The sequence below is a fragment of the Miniopterus natalensis genome, chromosome 11 (assembly GCF_054644295.1).
Source record: "Miniopterus natalensis isolate mMinNat1 chromosome 11, mMinNat1.hap1, whole genome shotgun sequence".
Classification (NCBI taxonomy): Eukaryota; Metazoa; Chordata; class Mammalia; order Chiroptera; family Miniopteridae; genus Miniopterus; species Miniopterus natalensis.
In genome coordinates, this window is record NC_142091.1 from 4,671,339 (window position 1) to 4,692,711 (window position 21,373).

At 36.2% G+C, this 21,373-nt stretch overlaps 1 protein-coding gene across 3 annotated transcripts in view; it reads right to left on the bottom strand.

Annotated features, from left to right (window-relative positions):
* ARHGEF12 (Rho guanine nucleotide exchange factor 12) overlaps positions 1-21,373 on the bottom strand; it is a 167,595-nt gene that overhangs the window by 89,904 nt on the left and 56,318 nt on the right. For 2 of the 3 annotated variants that reach the window (XM_087821473.1, XM_087821472.1), the window contains exons 2-3: positions 11,581-11,604; positions 10,174-10,259 (exon numbers count right to left, since the gene is read on the bottom strand). In XM_087821473.1, the coding sequence (XP_087677599.1) occupies positions 10,174-10,259; positions 11,581-11,604 (110 nt within the window). Of the gene's footprint in view, positions 1-8,305; positions 8,363-10,173; positions 10,260-11,580; positions 11,605-21,373 lie in introns of all 3 variants that reach the window. The other variant, XM_087821471.1, reaches the window with a different exon arrangement.

Below are 21,373 nucleotides of genomic sequence, written 5' to 3' on the forward strand. Positions count from 1 at the left end.
TCTCAAAAGACTTAAAATCTCAGCAGGGAGAACCACAGAGAAATGACAAGGAAACAATGACAATGTTCTAGTAAGAACCAGACCATGGTACAGACAACAGGCCCTGTGTTATTTAAAAAAAAAAAAAAAGGCGGGGGGGGGGAATAGAAGTGGACTACTACCTCCAAAAGAGCCATTTTCAAATTTCATTTTTCACTTTCTCTGATTTTAACAAACACACAGAGTCCATGGTTTGTTGGTTTGTTTTGTTAAATCCTTTATTGTCTGGTATACATATTAATAACTATAATTACCATATAAATGTGTTTATCTTTCAATATGAATTAGATTTCTGTGGGCAGTATCCAAGCACTCTGCGTGAACACAGGCAGAAAAAGTGTTCAACAAGAGAGTAGGGCCCAGACCTCCCTGAAACTGTCACAGGAGTACTTCATTCTCATCGATCTTAGGGCCAGAGGAAGACTGTTCCACAACTATGTTTTAAGTACATGTAAAGTGTTAGTAAACTAGTGTATATCTCTATTACTGTACTTACCAAAATGTACTGCAATTCTTTCTTTTATGCTAGATTGTGAACTTCCAGAAAATAGCAACGGTCTCCTAGTATCTTTGCACCCCTATGACTTACAGTGCATGGCATATAATAGGTGCTTAATGAATATTTACTAAGTAAATCTAAATGCATTTTAAATAAAATAAATTTTAAATAAATCATACCCAATCACTTTTGGAGAAAACGTAAAGTCATAGATCTGAAAACTATGCAAAGTAGAGAAATACTTCTATAAGGACACTAACCTTCTGCCCTCGCTAAATTCTAACTAAAATAATGATTCCCATCTATTTTAAAATAACACATTTGTCTAGTTACAAATACATTTTTAAATTTTCTATTTTTTAAGGATTATGATATCTCACCTGGAAGCTAATAATTAGGTATCAGGCTCCATCATCAGTGACATAAAGATGATCCATCAGCTTTATATAAACACTACCCTTTCCCAAATCTCATTTCCTCTTTCTAACAAAGGACTTTTCCCCTTTTATAATAATGTGGTATGTGAAAACCAACATAAAAAGACTGTTTCTACCCAGCTGGTGTGGCTCAGTGGCTGAGCGCCATCCATGCACCAAGAGGTGACCGGTTCAATTCCCAGCCAGGGCACATGCCTGGGCTGCTGGCTTGGTCCCCAGCAGGGGGCCTGCAGGAGGCAGCCGATCAATGTTTCTTTCTCATTGATGTCTCTCTCTCCAAAAAAAAAAAAAAAATAAGATTGTTTCTTACTCAAAAGATAATTACCAAGAATTATATTTTTAAAATGAAAAAAATTAGGTCTTTGTAATGCTTTGGAGTGGGGAAGGGAAGAAGACATAAAAAGGTATTCAAAAAGGTGAGAAAGTTCCACTATAATACAGTCCTAGAAAAATGTAACAGCCATACTGCCAAACAGCAAATTAATGAAAATGCAGTGTTAAATTGCTGCCAGACATACATGTTCTATGAGTAAGACCTCAGGCAATCCTTTAAGGAGACTCTTGATTCTAAATGCACAATACTGCTGGCAAGAGGTGCTGTAAGTTCCGAGTATGCTGATTTCACTCTTTTGACTATTACTACCAACAGTAAAGTCTCTTTTCTAAGTTACATTTTCTTCTACCTTAAAATTTTTCAGAAGAAAAATCCAATGAATGAATCCACCAATTCTCTTTATTAAAATACTCATCCCAATTTCAAAAATCCATCAAAACTGAGTGAGTGCCTCCAGTGTGTCAAGCATTACGGGAGATGTGAAGATGAATATAAGTACAAATAACTAGATAAAAAGCAGGATGTCAAGCTCAGATGACCAAAGAAGCTGAAAAGATCTAGGAAAGTCCGAGGAAGGAGGCAGTATTGGAATGGAGCCTGGAAGGGTGAGGAGGATTCTAACAGGAAGTTATAGGAGGCGTAAACCTTTCAAGATACGGAAAGGGCATCAGTCAAGAACGAACACCAAGCCATACTCTGGAAATGACAATCTGGAGGAGAGCCTGGTACATTAGGTGGATAGGAAGTTAAGGTAGAATGATAAACTGGAAACAAATTACAGCACATCTTAATAACTTTTTGAAATTCCTAGCAAGTGAATGCCGGAATCCTTACTTCAGCGATACTAATCTGACAAAATATACAATAATGGAGAATAGGGAGTGAATCAATGTGAAATCAAAGTGAAAGTAAGTTATCAGTCTATTAACATATTCAAATGAAATGAAGAGAAACTGAATAAAGCCGTGGGGCCGGAACCAAATAGTGCAGGATGAGGAACATGGTGATGGTAGAATCAACGGGGCCTCGCAAACAGCTGACCGGAAAGGGCAAGGTAAAGGGAGAAGTCAAAAATAACTATAAAAAAGGCTAGTTTAACAGAACAATGGCAGTGCCACTAAAAGATTCAGGAAAATCAAGAAGCAGCTTTATTTCTAGCCATAGGGAACAATGATGAATTTCAGGTTGTCATTCTGAATTTGAAGGACAGTTAGAGTGAAAGTATTCAGAAAACAGTTAAAAATATGGAACTGGTAACAGAAATATCAGAGACAAAAACTCAGGTCATGTCCACTTTTGTAAGAGTTAAGAGCAACCAAGTAAAGAAAAGACAAAATTATAAAGAATAAAGAACCAGGTTGATACAATATTGTAGAAACCAAAGGAAGGGCATCAGCACTGTCAAATGGTTCAGAGAGAAGGTGAGAACTGAGAATAAGTTCATAGATTTTCAAGTAAATTTTCTAGTTTACCTTCCAGATTGCATGTGTTAAGATGTCGAGTTTCAAGAGGTTAAGAAGCGAATGATTTATAAGGAATAGAAGGTTCACACTGTAGAATGCTCTTTGCAAAGTTGAAAAGGAAAGCAGAGAATCGTAACTTGGTGAGAGTAAGAATCAAACCAAGAGCTTTTCTTTTTACAATATGAGCTTATATAAGAAATAAAATATGGGGAGGGAGGGAGGGAGAAGAAAGTAAAGGGGACTGAGGGATAAATGGTGATGGAAGGAGACTGGACTCCGGGGTTGTGAACACACAATACAATGTACAGATGATGTGTTACAGGATGTACACCTGAAACCTATATAAGTTTATTAACCACTGTCACCCCAATAAAGTCCATAAAAATACATTTTAAAAAAAGAAAAATATATGAATTTAAAAAATATATACTCTGAAATATCCAAGCCAGGATATCTCAAGTGCTAACACTTTGCCTCTGTTATGGACTGTATGTTTGTATCCCCCACAAAATTCATATGTTGAGTGAGCCAAAGCAAGCCAGAAGAGCTCTTACCAGAACCCAACCATGTTGGCACCCCGATCTCATACTTCTAGCCTCCAAAACAGTGAGAAAATAATTAAATTTCTGTTGCTTAGACTGAGTCTCTGGTATTTTGTTACAGCAGCCCCAGGAGAGTAAGAGTTCAAAATGGCACTGCTTATTTTCCTGGACAAAATACTATCGCTGGACTCTGCTCATGAAGCCAGGACGGAAGTTAGGAAGACCACAGTCTAACCCACAATCCCCTTGTTCAATCTCACTCCCCACCCACAAAAGCCACAAAACTTCTCCATCACAATATTAGTGAGAAAAATAGAAAATTAAGTATCATTAAAACTGCAAATCAGACAATACACCTGTATATGATCAACAGACTCCAAAAGGTACAGGGGGGAAAATAAGGTGGTAGGGAACAAATACTGACCTACTATATTAGGTAGAAAATTAACAAAAGAAGTGAATACAAAACAAACACTTGGCTTCCTTTTAAAATAAGCAAAGTTTTGGGGTGGTGGGCACACAATGCAATATATAGATCTTGTAACATAGAAACCTACACCTGAAACCTGTATGATCCTATTAACCAATGTTGCCCCAAAAACTTAATAAAAAAAGAAAAAGAAAATGAGCAAAGTAAATCTATCTGATAAAACAGCTATAAAAATGGCTTAGAAAGTTGGTGGTCTAGTTTCATTCTTTTGCATGTATCTGTCCAGTTTTCCCAGCACCACTTATTGAAGAGACTGTCCTTACTCCATTGGATGCTCTTGCCTCCTTTGTCGAATATTAACTGACCATAATGGCGTGGGTCTATTTCTAGGGTCTCTGTTCTGTTCCACTGATCTATATGCCTGTTGTTGTACCAATACCAGGCCGTTTTGATTACAGTGGCTTTGTAGTACAGTTTGAAGTCTGGTAATGTGATCCCTCCCACTCTGCCTTTTTTTCTCAAGATGGTTGCAGCTATTCGGGGTCTTTTTTGGTTCCATATAAATTTTCGAAATGTTTGTGCTACATCTGTGAAATATGCTGTTGGTATTTTAATAGGAATTGCATTGAATTTATAAATTGCTTTGGGTAGTATGGACATTTTAATGATATTAATTCTTCCAATCCATGAGCATGGTATCTTTTTCCACTTGTTTATATTTTCCTCTATTTCTTTTTTCACTGTCCCGTAGTTTTCTGAGTACAGGTCTTTTACATTCTTGGTTAAGTTTATTCCTAGGTATCTTTTTTTAGTTGCAATGGTAAATGGTGTTTTTTTTTAGTTTATCTCTCTGCAAGTTCATTGTTGGTGTATAAGAATGCCATTGATTTCCAGATGTTGATTTTGTATCCAGCTACCTTCCAAATTCGTTTATCAAATCTAATAATACTCTGATGGAGTCTTTAGGGTTTTCTACGTACAGTATCATGTCATCTGCAAATAATGACAGTTTTACTTCCTCCTTTCCAATTTGGATACCTTTTATGTTTTCTTCCTGTCTGATGGCTTTGGAGAGGACTTCCAGTAGTATGTTGAGTAAGAGGGTGAAAGTGGACATGCCTGTCTTGTTCCTGTTTTTAATGGAAATGGTTTTAGTTTTTGCCCATTGAGTATGATGTTGGCTGTAGGTCTGTCATATGTGGCCTTTATTATGTTGAGGTTGATCCCTCTATTCCCACTTTGCTGTGCTTTCACCATACAAAAAAATACACTCAAAATGGATAGAAGACTTAAATGTAAGTCACGAAACCATAAAAATCCTGGAAGAAAACATAGGTAGTAAAGTCACAGACATCGCACGCAGTGGAATTTTCACTGATACATCTCCTAGGGCAAGAGAAACAAAAGAAAAAATAAACATATGGGACTACATCAAACTGAAAAGCTTCTGTACAGAAAAAAAAAAAAAACAGCCTCAAAATACAAAGGAACCCCACAGTCTGGGAAAACATATTTGCCCAGGATGCATCTGATAAGGGGCTAATTTCCAAACTGTACAAAGAACTCATAGCACTCAGCAAGAGGAAGACAAACCACCCAATTAAGAAATGGGCAAAGGACTTGAATAGACACTTCTCCAAAGAGGACACACAGAGGGCCAAGAGACACATGAGAAAATGCTCAACGTCGCTAATCATCAGAGATGCAAATTAAAACCACAATAAGGTGTCACCTCACACCTGTCAGAATGGCTCCATCAACAAATCAACAAACGACTTGTGCTGGCGAGGGTGTGGAGAAAGGGGAGCCCTGGTGCACTGCTGGTGGGAAAGCAGACTGGGGCAGCCACCATGGAAAACAGTATGGAGGTTCCTCAAAAAATTAGAAATGGAGCTGCCTTTTGACCCAGTGATCCCACTTCTAGGAATATACCCTAAGAATCCTGAAACATTAATCAGAAAGAATATATGCACCCCTATGTTCACAGCAGTGCAGTTCACAATAGCTAAGATCTGGAAACAGCCCAAGTGCCCATCAGTAGATGAGTGGATAAAAAAATGTGGGATATTCACACCATGGAATACTACGCAGCTGTAAAGAAGAAGAATCTCGTACCCTTTGGGTCAGTATGGATGGAACTGGAGAATATTATGCTGAGTGAAATAAGCCAGGCAGAGAAAGACAAACATCACATGATCTCACTTATACGTGGAATCTAAAGAACTTAATAAACTGATGAACACAATAGATTCAATGACATGGAAGCATAGATGAGTCTGATGAATGTCAGAGGGATGGAGGAGGCAGGTGGGTGGAGGGGGGGGGAGAGTAACCAAAGAATTTCTATGCATATATACACAACCCAAGGACACGGACAATGGTGGGGAGAGGGACTGGGGAGGGGGTGGAACAGGTCATTGGGGAGAAAAAGGGACATCTGTAATATTTGAAACAAAAATAAAATTTAAAAATATTTTTAAAAAATCGCTTAGAAAGTTTAAACAATTTGTAAGTGAATAAACTGGCATTTGTGTTAAGTGTCCAGTTAGTGAATTTTACTCCAAGACAATGTATAATCTCCAAAGTTAGAAGCTGGCTTGTTGAGAGACCCTACACTAAAGCAATGTGACCGGTCGCTTTGTTCTACTCTCATACTCCAGTATGTCCAAGCTTTCCTTGGCTCCCTAAAGATTAGAGAGATTCTTTTTCACCCATGCTAACTGCTCACAGTCTGAAGAAGTCTATTCATCAAAGAGGTGATAAAATATTTGTAATGTCTAAGAGATTTAAGTTAAAATGCTCCCTCAGTTCTGATAAACTCATCCTTCTCTAAGTGCTTTTTGGGGACTCATGGCTCAGTTCCTTCCAAAAAAGGCATTTCAAGGGTTCTCAATAAACAAATACCCAAAGAATCCACACCCTGCTTCCCTATTACTACCAGGCTAACGGTAGGTCGGCACGAGTGTCAGTATCACTGGAATACTAACACCCAAATCAAACAGAAGCTTTCATACATACCTATCACCTTATTATCCAAAGCAAACATCCTATCATCTTAAGCAAACAGCAAGCTTTTGCATGCATTGCACAGATCCACAGATCTAGGAAAATGGGTGCACGTGTGTAAAATACAAAATTGCAAAGCTTACTAGAAATGAGTGGGGCTATATCGTGTTCCCACTCCTAAGGAGAGGATCGTCAATCAGAAACTCTCTATAGAGATCAGAGTAAGAGTCTTGAGAAATTCAGAAGCTACTTCTTACTTATGTGGAGCTCAATACTTAGGAAGAAAAAACATAAACCTGACATGTGTTTGGCATGGTACACATTCCTTGTTCAACTACTGTACTGTAAAAGGCTTAATTATATAGAAAAAACACTCACCACAAAAACCCAAGCAAAGAACTATCTAACAAAGAAGCATTTACTGCTTTATAACCAAACACTGAGGCCTCGTAATATTTAAAAGTAACTGATATTACAAGCTGAAGTGTCAGGAGATATAAACTGTAAAATGTCTTGAGGGTTAGGGAAATTTTCACATATTATTTCCCTTTCATGTTTATCAAGCTAGGACACAGCTATACCTGGGAAACTTCTATTTGATAGACTTTGGCTCTATTAGAGAAGACATGATTTTCCTTTGATGCCAAATCTGGAATTTCCTTTAAAAAAAATAACTTCTTAGTCTTTCAGAGATTATTTTTAAAGTCTTGGTTCCAGGCCCTGCTTCTCCTATTCACTTTTCTCAAAAAACAAATTAGATATCAAAACAAGGCCAGAGGGAAAGAAAAAGTAGGAAAAGGAAAAATATGTATGAACTTCACAAATATGGTTTATAGTACCCTTGGAAGACAGGACACAATCTGGAAATATTAGTGTTTCAATCATCTGTTATAAAAGTTGACCATTCTGGTTAAACCTACTCTTTATAAAGATTACTTTAAGAAGGTGCCATTTTGAAATTTTCCCATGCAGAATAAGCTTTGGGGAAACTTATGAAAGGCACAGGCAAATTCTTCAAGTTACAAAAATAAAATACTTAAGGTATTTTTGCTGGTGTGGATAAATTATGTAAGAACAGCATTTCCAGAAGATGAGGCAATTAAAAATAAACAAATAAAAAGTAAAATAAAAATTCCAAAGAACTGCTACCACACATTAAATTACACTAGCACTATACTTAGCGGAAAAGACCGGTAGCATGGATGAAATTCTGCATGATCCAAACTCTGCATGGGGCATGGGAAGAAGTTAAGGAGGATTCCACACCTATTTGTGTTCTACGGAGGACCTCACTCAAAGATTCTAGAGATAATCACTTTCCGAACATGGACAAAATGAAAGAGATGAGGAGTAGTGTGGCCTATTCTTACTCTGCAATGTTAGTTTCTAGCAACCTTAAGCTTCCACATCACAGCCACATTAAAACCCCAGGCTCCCTTTCCCTGCAGATCATGCCATGCAGAGCAGACACGGGAAGGCTGCAGTTGTTTTAAAAAAGGAAAGGGCATGAAGCAAGCTCCAAAGGTGCAAGGCTGAATTCACTATATAAGCTTACCATATATCTCGGATCTACTCTCCTCTGAACTAGACTTTGTCTTCTTGGAGGAGCTATCTGCACAAGAGCGGGAGAAAAGGAGAGAGATATAGAAAATATGGAGACCAATGTAAGGGAAAAATTCATGGGGGAAAAAGAATGAATCATGATCAAGTTAAATCGTGCAAACATAAAGTACGAACATCACAGGTGACAGCACTTCAGAATAGTCACGAACAGTACAAGTAATGACATATTTTAAAGATTTACCGAAGAAAAGACAGTGCTAATAAAAATATGTTCAAACAAAATAACACAAGAATAGTCTACAAAATATATCATCTGACAATTTTAGAGACAGAAAAGCGCTAAAAGCTCTAATTATCTCATTATGAAGCACTGCGTATCACTTTGCTAAACCTGTCACATCACAGATGAACAATACGGAGTAAGTCAATCTAAAGAGACCGTGATACTTTCATGAACATAGGGCAAAAAACTGTGACCCTCATTAGCAAGAGAGTAAGTAATCATGTAAATAAAAGCCTCTGAGCCCCATGATGTCAAAATTAGGTGTCAGAAATTAAAAATTATCGTTTAATGGAGACCCATTATCTTTAATGTAATATGTAGTATGTTACATATCATATACTCCTACCACCAAAACCTCCTAAATTGATGATTGAGGTTTCATTTTTTACCTACTACCAAAGATGCAGGTAAATTATTAGCTATTCACTTCCTATGCTTTCCTTCTTAGATAATAAAAATAAAAGCATAAAGCATCTTAATTAGATACAAAAAATATACTTACTCTCTATTAAAAATTAAAAATTTTATTTCTAAATGAAAATATCTAAAAACAGATACATTGTATTTATGTATCTGGGAACTTTAGCATTCACTTACTTTACCTTTTGTCACAGCAACATACAACTGAATAAAATAGTATATGCACAAACAACACATCAGTTTCAAATGATGGAAGCAAAATTATCAAGCAATTTTTATAAATTAAATCCTTGGTAAATTTACAAGAAGAAAGCAAAAGCCGATATTTTATAAGAGGAGTTCAAACTATGTGTATAAATTACAGAATATAAATAGTAAAAAGTCTGCTAACATAAAACTCTAGGAAAGAGCAACACTACTGAGGTTGAAAGACAGCTCTGAGGTCAGGATACTTTTTACTGAAGAAAAAGGGATTTCTTCATTTGCTTACTCTAAAATGAGATGATAATTAATTTTGAAGTTGCATTTTACCTACTCCAGACTTGAATTTTTAAATGACTAAGGAAATTGGTAGTTGTTATAGACTTGATTTTATGACATACTACTGGTTCATACCTATGATTTATCTTAATACTAGGTCCTTGGTTTTAACAAAATACCTAATTATGGCCTGGCCAGTGTGGCTCAATTGGTTAAGTGTCATCCCATGCACCAAGAGATCACTGGTTCAATTCCCCCTTGGGGCACACGCCCAGGTTACAGGCTCAATCCCCAGTAGGGGTCGTGCAGGAGGCAGCTGATCAATAATGCTTCTCTCTCATCGGTATTTCTATCTCTCTCTCTCTCTAAAATCAATAAAAACATTTTTAAAAAACCAATTATAATGCAAAAACTCTTTCTATTATCATCACTATATTTAAATATAATACACTTTACAATGATGTTTCCATAGTGGAATCCATAGTATTGAAAGTTAAAAATGTTTGCATTTCTCCTGAATGCAAAGGGTTTATGTTGTATAATTGAAGAGGAAGGAGAGTCCTAAACAGAAGTCCTGCTTCTTAAACCGGTGTTTTGGGGAGTTATGTAGCTTAAGCTGTAGTATCCTCAAGTTTACTCCTTTCAATATCCTTTGAAAGAACAAACAGTGTTTTTACCTGTGGGGTCAAAATCATGGGATGCACTGCGCTCAACTTTCTGCTTCTTATCTGTTGGTGACTCTCGGTTCAAAATACTTCCATGCCTAAATTAAATCAAAGCAATCAAACAGTTACTACAAAACAGTCAGAATAAAAACTCGGTTTAAAAATCTCAAGTGTGTCTTACAGAGAGAAACCAAGATATCAGTTTACCTTATACAGTCCCATAAACCTCTCTAATTTATATTTTTCAAGAAGTTTTAAAATTCAGTCTGTGCTACATGTTACTCAGAGTCTAGTTACCTGGTTATAAAAAGTACTTAAAAATTATAAAAATAGTATTCCGTAATAAAGCCTGTTTTATTCTTAGATATAACTGCTTAAATTCTTTCAGTGGTTTTCAAAGGCTAATCATTATTATTTCCATTCAACAGAAAAGAAAACTGTGCCTACAAGTAATTCAGTACATTTCCCAAACCTATATACCATGGTCAGATCTAAAATCACTGTGTAAATATAGCACTGATGTCAGCCATTGAAAAAAATCTCGGGGAAGCCGCACTTAAAGCCTGCCTAGAGTTCTAGTCACAGTTGTCTTAGCCAAGCCCCAATGACACTACAATTATTATTATTTTGCTTATGGGCTACCAAATTATACTGATCAGATAATGGCTGGGCAGTAAATAAGACCATGACTATAAATACATACTCTACTAATTAATTGTAATGCCAAGATTAACAATGCCAAGATAAACTATGGTGTCATTAAAAATGTTAATTAGGAATGGCATGCTACCTACATTTTAAACAATATTTATGACAAGATGAGAGAGATGCTTCAAAGTTCTGAGGAAGAGGCATTTAATCCTGGCAAATTAATAAATGTGGAGACACGGATATGGGTACAGACATTTGAACATTTTGGATTTTTTCCTTTACTGTCTTAAAGCAGTTAAGATTGATCCAGTTTGCCAAAGTTCATTAACTAAAAGCAGATGATAAAACACATCAAAAACTGGAATCCATTTACACTCCCTACGCTATTCACAAGTGAAAATAGTCACAACAGATTAAAATCTGTAAGAGAGACAACAATAAAAATAAATATAAGAAGAAGAAAAGCAGGAAAGGGGGGAAAAATAAAAGAAAAAAAAATTAAACCTCCTCATAGGGAGTGACCTTAAGTACCAATTTGAACAAACTTTTAAAATGCTTATATTAAAAATACTGAAATTATCAAAACAATGCCATCTTCAAGAAAAAATAGTAACACCTGTTACATTTTAAATTTGTAAAATATTTTGAAATTTTAAACTAAAATCCACTTTTTAAAACAAACAAATACCCCAAATGCACCATAATTTCAAAGGAATGCTTCCAATTAAAATTTAACCTAAATGTATGAAGTACAACTGAACAACTTACCTTATAGGTTTTTTGAGGGGAAACCTGAAACAAAGTAAAAAAAAAAAGAAGAAACAAAGGATAAATGTAATTATTTCACTTGTAAGACCGTCATTAAATTTATTGTATTCTATTAAACCAGACTAAAAGATTTAAATTTTATGCTAACTTCCCCAAAGCAATTCAACAAACAGGTGAAGTAAGAAGCTGGATACCATTTTTAATATCCTAAATACTTTGTTAAATAGTAAACTGCAGGTGTATTTACCATCAGCTGTCCCTGAGTATGGGTTCTCTTTTTAAAAATCCAAATAATAATAGCAACAATTAAATGTATGGAGGACTTACTAAACAGTAAGCTCTACTCTAAACTGTTTACATGTATTATCTTATTTAATCCTAAAAAATAACCATGAAGATAGGCAAAGAGAAATATTTTACCATTAAAATATTATACTTAGTTTCCCTAGCAAGAAAATGTTCCTTCTTATCCATCACCTCTCTTCACCCCTTAAAATATCTGGGTGCTGATTACTTGCTCTATTGATCTGTCTACCCTTTGATCATAATCAGATCACAATCCTCAATTATGTATGTTTAGCTTTAATAACAGAAATCTAGAAAAAAATTACCATTGGAGTACTATCAGTTATTAAAAATACGTTCCTAAAGTAGAAAACAAAAGGTATGTTTTTCTTTTTTCAGTTCTGTAAGCTAAAAGAACGAAATAATTTCCTCTTGGCTGTCTTTTCTAAAAGGAGTATTACTGGAGGCTTCTTGGTAAGAGTTTGAGGCTACACATGAAATGCTAATCTAAGTCTAAAATGAGTTCTCAAATTTCCTCCCCTTCCTCTTTATCTCTGTCCGTTGCAGAAATTATCTCAACCTATGGTATTTCATGTATGATTATTTATTCTAGATAATAAGAACAGGGTTTATTATAAATATCAGTAAAATTGGGATTTTGAAAAAGTGTATTAGTAAAGACAGTAAGAAATATAAAACCATGATACTTAAATGACTATTTTATTTGGTATGGAGATAGTTTAGTTAACAGAAAAATGTACAAGTTTAATTACAATTCCCTTTAACTACTATATAAATCACAATTGATTCTAAGAAGACTAAGAATCTAAAAACTTCCCTAATAACATGTTATATGGCATGTTAACTCACAACAAAGTCGGGGACAACAAGGAAAGGGGGCCCTGGGGTAAGAGAACACTGCTCTAGAGTGTACACTGATTGCACAGATGACGAAATCTTCAGAAGTAAATGTTCCTAAGTAGTCCATCCTTACTTGTGGGGGGAGGGGTTAGGAACATGTTTTTTAATTCACAGATGAAGAATATGAGAGTTGGCAGAAAAAAAAAGAATTTCCAACTGAGTTTCTGCAAAGGATAACACTTGCAGCCAGCAACCTCAGTCACTCTGCCTGAGACTCATTACAGAAGTTCCTCCTCCAAAGCAATGCTGCGCGTGTGGGGACTGCAACCTCCAGGGAGGTTCTGGTCAAGAAGCCCGAAGTTCCCGGATTAGTGCCTGTAGGACAGCTTCCTGAGCTGTTTTCTCTTGCAAGGGAAGGAAGAGGGAGTGTATAAAAGAGGGTAAGACTGGAATGAGAAGAGGAAGGACAAGGACCACCCTACAGCGTAACCTGCTTATCATAACATGCTCACTACATTCATAACATCCAGATAAAGAACTTCAAACAAACAAAAATTTTTAAATCATAACATTTTTTCTCTAGTCACTAAATTCCACTTTAAATTATGTGGTAAAACAAATATGTATGTTCATATGTATGTGTAGTTGTAGCTGTATATACACGTATCTAACGATGGCAAGGGCCTTCCTGGCTATTTCACTTGTTCCAGCTAAAAAAAATCACCTACCACTGCTTGATATTGAGATGGAGATAAAATTAGATAGCTGGAAGCAGGAAGCTAGTAGGAAAAAAGCCTAAGGAATAAGAGCACGGTTTACTGTAAGTACCACTAAAATTGGGTTTTTTAAATTGTTTTTTAGAGTCTGTGGATCTGAGGAATCCACCCCTGGGTGTTCGCTAAAATCTGAAACAGCACGTAAAGCTGAAGGATCAAATCCTGGGGGGGCGGCCGTGGGGGCGACTAGCTTCTGAATGACTGTGAACGTGGGACCCAATACAGATTAAGAAGATAAATAAAAAAAGAGTTGTCATAGAGGCCAAGAAAGAAGGGATAATACTATCAAATGCTGCAAAAATGCTGGTATAAAGGCTAATAATTGGCCATATTCTAAGCAACAAATCAGCCCAATACTAGGCTGATAAAACAATTCTGGTGTTCAAAACTCTGTATTTTCAAGTCCCTGTCTATTGTGTAGTAAATAATAAAATCGCAATAATCTCCTTTGGTTAGATATTTACGTAAAACAGCTATATTTGAACGCTGATATAATGTTATATGTGCCTATTCAAACTGTGTCTGCCTTTTGAAAATATCACACTGATGACTTGGACATTGAGCCAACAATGAACATGTCTGTGCACCTATTTACATATTTATGTATGTAGGTATTTTTCCAGATATGAGACAAAATCAAAGTACTGAAATAAATTACCATAATAAATAAAGAAAAAGATTATCAGGAATTTGAGCCATTGGTATAAGGTGACTAGACACCCTTTATTTTAACTATACTAGTGATTTTCAACTGGTGAGCCACAAGAATTTTTAAAACATGCAATACCTGACTATTCAGTCAGGAGCACTGACCTCTTTCCCCTTAGGCTGTCAAATAAAAAAATAACCACAGCCAGCACACAACAGCCATCTGGTGTGAATGAATCCTAATTATACCTATTTTTGTCAGGTTGGCAAAAAATTTATTTTTTAGTGTGCCAAATTTTAGTACTTAGTTTATGTGTTCCATGAGATGGAAAAGGTTGAAAATCACTGACCTATACTAAGCATACTCATACGCCAGAAATCCTAACTAAGGATAGATGCCTTTTTCTTGTTAGTTAGAAAGGAAGGGGGAGAGAGAAGGGGATACATTTATTTTTAGAGAGGCAGGGGGGCAGAGAGAGAGACCAATTGGTTGCCTCCCATATGCGCCTGGAGGAGAAATCAAACCAGAAACCCAAAACCCTTTTTTGGTGTATGGGATTAACCAGAACCAACTGAGCCATCTGGCCAGGGCCCAAATTTTTTATTTTTACACTCTCCCCAATATGCTATTACTGTGCAGAGGGAAATGCGATTAGGTAATTAAATAGCCCTAACCCCAAAATTATATAATGAGTAAAACTGCCATTTTTAACCAGGTTTAACTATTCTACAACATATTTACACATACCAGATCTTATGACTGAAATATTCCTTTAAGAATGGTAAACAGAGTTTCTTCTGGATTAAAAAATTGCAAAGGACTGCAAAAGTTTTGTGTTATCACATATTGATTATAATAAATAGTCTAATAAAAATCTTATTTTTCTTTTATTGATTTTGACACTACTGTACTCCAGTGAAAAGTGTTCTGAAAGAAGAAATAGCGGTATCACACTCAGACCTGAATTCCTATCCTATCTCTGCTCCCAAGGTTTAAATATTTTCTCCCCTGGGTTCAGTTATAATGAGAAATTTGGGAGTCTAGATGATTCTTAATAAGGGATGATTGAAACGAAAGGGAGGAAGTTAAGGAAATTTTACTACAGTGGACAGTGGTCAAGCTTTCATTAGCATTCAAACAATGTTAACTACTAAATTTAGAATTCTCAAAACTCCATTGTAAAATACATCCTGATTTTAGATTTTAGCAATGTTAAAATGCAAGGGTAAGACCCTGTGCATTTTAAGAGTCAATGAAATATAGCACTATTTTATTGGAATTCACTCCAGTGAGGAGAGTTAGTGGATAAAGCACTCTGCAAAATAGGTAACAACTAAGTTAATTCTAAGGCTCAATACTTGTAAATTGATGATAACCATCAGTGCAAAAAAATACTATTCCAATATTGTTACAGTCAATGAAAATTACACGTGAGCAAGGACTCCTCAGGAAAAAAGTTAACTAGCCACATATTCTAATGCACAATTTTAAAAATGCTTGAACTTGGCTAAGTTGCTTAATCTCTATAAGCATCATCTGTAAAATAGTGATAATACTAGTACCTACCTCAAATTTATTTTGAGAATTAAATTAGAAAATAAGCATTAAATGAGAAGCACTACCAAGGCACACAGTAACCACATAATTATTATTAGCTATTAGGAAGAACAAAAATAAAATCTGAACCTTTGTGGCATGACTTCAAATTAAATAGAAAAGAAAAATAAACTTAAAAGACTAACAATATTCAAATAGGTTTTTAGCTCAGTAAAATCCACAGAAAGGCATAATTCAAAGCCAGTAATACATTCAACTCACCAAGTCCTGTTATAATATTATATAAAAGTAACATCAATACTCAAGTTAATAAAATTCCCATATGCTTCAGGGTAAGAAAAAAGATCAGGTTACAACCAAAGCGTTAAATTTTCCTGGTAATTAGCTTTAATGATTTTTTTTTTTAAGCTAGCAAAATTGTGTTGACTACACCTGACACTAAGCAAAAAAAGTCTGTTACCTCTCATCTCTCTTAAAATATCAAGAATGATTAAGACATTCTGTATCCTGGATGTAAGTCAAGTTTTTCGTTTATCTACTGCTACAAAATAATTCAACAGCGTGAAGCAGAACAATTAAATTACTCTAATATGAGTATGAACCAGCTAGCTCTATTATTCTATTATTTTTCACAAAATAACTTAAAGGGTATTTGTAAACAACACAGAAATGCCCTTAAAGTATAGGTATTTAGAATATAGCACTGATGTCAGCTGAACTGTTAATTTAATCTTTAGATCTCTGGACAGTAAGATTAACAGAACTAAAAGTAATAAATGGCCCCTCCCTTGAAAAGAACCCCAGTCATAAATCCTTTCACCACCAATAATTTATAACTGGTCTAGCTTAGAGTCACTTAAAGAACTAAAAATTATGAAACTATCAAAAAAAAAACACACCTGAATGTCGCCTACCTTGGTAGTTTGTTAGCATATCGAGCGGAAGCAATGAAAAGTTGGCAGAGCTGGCAGTAAAACATTACGTTAGAAAGGCTCTGACGCAGAAGCTACGGCTGACAGATGACTCATGGAGGATTTTTCACCATGTTATTAGTTTTAAAACTCTGGACCTTGCAATACAAACCACAGAATGACTAGGACCAAGGAGCTTAGTTCTTGTGTAAAATCCAAAAGTGATTCACTCAAATGCAATGGAAGATTTCAAATTAACATCTTAAATACAGCTTAGTACAAAGAACTTAAACACATGGCAGACCCTTACTATGACATACTGTGACAAATCAAATGGTAAATTCTAGATTATTTTAATTCCCTCTGCCAGAGCTATGATAAATTGGATATTGGTTATTTCTCAACTGGGAAAAGTAGTTCACAATAAAAGTAACAGCTTATTAAAGGCTTTCATTTCCTTATTGACAAACTGGGACATTATCACTTTTGTGAGTACATCCTATAAGGTTTCTAAAATAACTTCCTTTGAGATAATCACTATTAAGTTATATAGTGTCTTTTTAGACTTTAAACTATTCACCTCAAAAAGACAAGAGAAAGAAGAGCCAGAAGAAAGTATAAGGCCTTCCAACTACTTAAGTATGCTCATCCCATTCAATACCATCCAAACCACCAAATCCATGTTAACAGGAGATGTCAATATCATTCCACAAATATAAGTAATAAACTGGACTCTACAATATAACCTCATGATTTGTAAAGTAGGGACAATATATGTTTTTCATTTGATAGGGATTTAAATCTTAATCTTGTTTCACAAACACCTGTTAGAGGATATGTATGTGAAAATAATAAAAATGAAAGGGGGAAAAAGAAGCCCTCTTAATCTGGGATGGGTTTATTTTCCAACAAGATTTTACATAAAATATATTGAGATTGAAGTTCAGATTTTGTAAACTAAAGTGAGAACTCTGCAAAATTTGTTAGGACAAGCTGTTTTCTGCAAATTTGCCAAAAGATACAATCATGCTTCTGAAAAAGTAGAATGTCTTGGTTAGCTTTAACCTTTCACATTGAGGTGTCATTGAGATAAACTCCAGCATTAATCTGATCATGACAATATTACTAAAATGTAAAATTAAAATATGAAAGATGTCAAATAACATTTTATTTTTCTAATATAAAGAAGTTCTACTCAAAATGTTTTCTTTAAATCACATGTATGATGCATTTGCAGTTTGTCTGCATTATTTTATGAAAGAAAAAATTTAAAGCATCAATAAAAATGGTATTCTGTAGCAAGGAATACTGACTGAACAAGGAAGCAAATGATAATAAATTTATCATAAACATTTCTAAACATTTCTATCAAGTACCAACATAATGAAAGGAACAGGAGTCTTTTATTTCTAAAGTCTTAGGAGGAAAAACAAACAAAAGCACACAGTGTTACTAATGGTATCTGCCTATTTTAAGGCATTGTACTTAATATGCATTCATCCCTGAACACAAAAAAAATAATCATCACCTATCCATACCTACAAAGCTAAACAGATAGGATTTGCCCAAAACTCACAATCCAAAGAAACACAAGGAACCACAATTCCCATATACTCACAATTATCTTGAAATAAACCTACATAGGTCGATTCCTTGTGAAGAAATAAAAAACCTCATACACTTTCCAGGAAAATATCTAAAGGAATAGGATATCCCATGTTTTCTACTTTCACATTTTTAAAACTGTATAAGAAATACATTATGGGTAAGTATTCTGATTGCATACCCTTAAATTCATCTAAGTTACATTCCTTAACTGGTGAAACAGTTCTATAAATAAATAAAATTTACAGGCTACATGAATTTTAAATATAGGCAAAGCCTACTAAAAAACTAATCATAGTCAGTACCATTTACAGTTGAAACTTCTACAAAATACACGTTCCATATCCATCAAAGTGTTTTATTTTCTTCTAAAGCAATTGTTTCGAGACAGCAAAGTAGGTAAACTCTGTGCTTGCCTTCTCCCACAACCACATTAAAATTACAACTAAATTATAGAACAACCATCATTGAGAGCCATCTGCAGACTAGCTGGAAGGAAGTCCTGTAACTGAGGATATAAAGGAGCAGCCATATCCAGACTGATAAGAGAGGTAGAGACACATAACAAGCAGGTCCCACATCCACAGAATGGCGATTAAGAATCAGGAGGGTAACTTGGCTGAGGAAATCCCCCTGGGGAGTGAAGAGGCCCAGCCCTACAATGGGTTCCCCAACCCAGGGCATGTGCCAGGAAGGGGAGTCCCCATAACATAAGGCTGGGAAAACCAGCAGAGATTGCATCCCATAAAGAGAAAAGGCTGCTAGACACCAAGATGCTGCAGGTCTTAAAGAGGCTGTGCATAGCTTCACTCACTAACAAACTCACTCGCTCTGGGGTCCAATGCAGAGAGAGCAGCTCAAAAAAGCAACTGCAACATATGGGAAGGAAGTAAACTGACTAACTACAGGGCCAGGACTGGAGGAACAGGAGTCAAGGTAACTTCCTCTGGGGACTGAAGAGCTGGCAGATACCACTGTTGCTATGTTAACCCTCTCCCCACCCAAACAGTGTAGCACAAGTAGGCACCAAATCTGAGTATTCATTAACCTGGCTAACATTATTTACCCCTGCCCCAGTGACCCCCTGAAATCCAGCCCCACCCAAATCACTCCCTGGGCGCTAGCCTATTCCAGCAGCTCCTCCACAAAAGTGGCAAACCTAGGCTTATGATATAGATTTCGAAAAACCTCTCACAGGTGCACAAACCCCAACAAGCAGTGGCCAGCTTCAGCGTGCTATGGGGCACTTGATAAGTGGCCACTAGACTAGCACAAGCAGTGCCACTGAAATTTGCATCACAACTCCCTTCAGGTGGCCTTAAGCCTGGCATAAGCAGTAGCTACTCTTGGGCTCGAATGCAGGTTGAATTAAGTGGCCACAAGCACAGCAGACTGGTGGCTGGACTCAGCTATCACTGTGGTATCCACAAAAAGGTCTCAAACCCAGCAAAAGAGGCAGACTGCCTCGATATGCAAACACAGACTCTCCCCAGAGCCTCCAAATCCAGCATAAGGACTAGCAACTGCAGATCACTTTGTAGCTCCTACCAAGAGGCCGAAAGCCCAACACAAGTGGAGGCTGACCTTGGCCTGCACAAGAGCCCGTCTCAAGAGGTTCCAGAACCAACACACCTGGTGGGGCTGGCTTCAGACCACAATAGAGCGCCAACCAACTAGCTCCACAAATGACACACCCAAAAGGTGAACTCAGAGGGAACCACAACCCCAATAAAGCGACTCCCACTCAATGAATTCAGCCTATGCACAACAGTTCCTTATGGCCCACACCAAAAGCCAGTCAGCCTCAGAGTCAAAAACACTGATTGAGTAGCAACAGTAATCTAGGCTCATCTAAAACAGGAGGGTACACACAACCCAAAAAAAAGGATACCCCTGGAACACCAAATTTGGGTGACCAGGGAGACTGTGGCACTGAGGCAGAAAAAACACCTTCTACTTAAGGCCACCATGTCAAGACTGGGAGACATAGCAGATCTACCTGATACGCAGAAACAAAAACAGGTAGTCGGCCAAAATGAGGAGACAAAGAAGCATGTCCCAAATGAAACAACAGGACAAAACTCCACACAAAAAACAAAATGGAGACAAGCAATCTCCAGATACAGAATTCAAAACACATTTATAGTGATGCTCAGTGAACTCAGGGGAAGAATAGCTGAACACAGTGAGAACTTCAACAAAGAGACAGAAGATGTGAATAAGGAGAATTTACGATACAGAGAATCAACAGATTAGTTGAAACAGAGGATCAAATCAATGATAAGGAAAAAAGGTAGTGAGGGAAAAATTACAGCAGCTCAAAGAAAAAATGAATTAAAAATAATGAAGATAGTTTAAGGAGACTCTGGGACAACATCAAGCATACCAACATCTGCATCATACAGGTATCAGAAGAAGGAGAGAGAGAGCGAGCAAGGAACTGAAAACCTATTTGAAGATACAATGACTGAAAATTTCCCTAACCTGGCAAAGGAAATAGACATAGGAGTCGAGGAAGCACAGAGAGTCCCAAACAAGATGAACCCAAAGAGGCCCACACCAAAATACAACATAATTAAAATGCCAAAGGTTAAAGACAGAGAATTTTAAAAGCAGCAAGAGAAAAACAATTAATTAGGTACAAGGGTCCACCCATAAGACTATCAGCTGATTTCTCAACAGAAACTTTGCAGACCAGAAGGGATTAGAAAGAAATGTTCAAAGTGATGAAATCCAAAGACTCACAGTCAAGATTATTCTACCCAGCAAGGCTATCATTTAGAATTGAAGGAGAGATAAAGAGTTTTCAAGAAAAGCTGCTGAAGGAATTCATCACCATACACCAGTATTACATGAAATGTTAAAGGGACTTTTTTAAGAAAATAAAAAAAGTAAAGATCGAAAATATGAAAAAGAAAATGTAAGAAAAAATTTCTCACTGACAAAGGCAAATATTTAGTAAAAGCAGTGGATCAACCAACTACGATAATAGTACAAGGGTTAAAAGACAAAAGTAGGAAGAGCTATATAAACACACTGATAAATTAGAGCAGCACTTTTCAACCGGTATGCCACAAGAATTTTTATTTATTTTTTATTTTTAAATATATCTTTATTGATTTCAGAGTGAGGAAAGGAGAGGGAGAGAC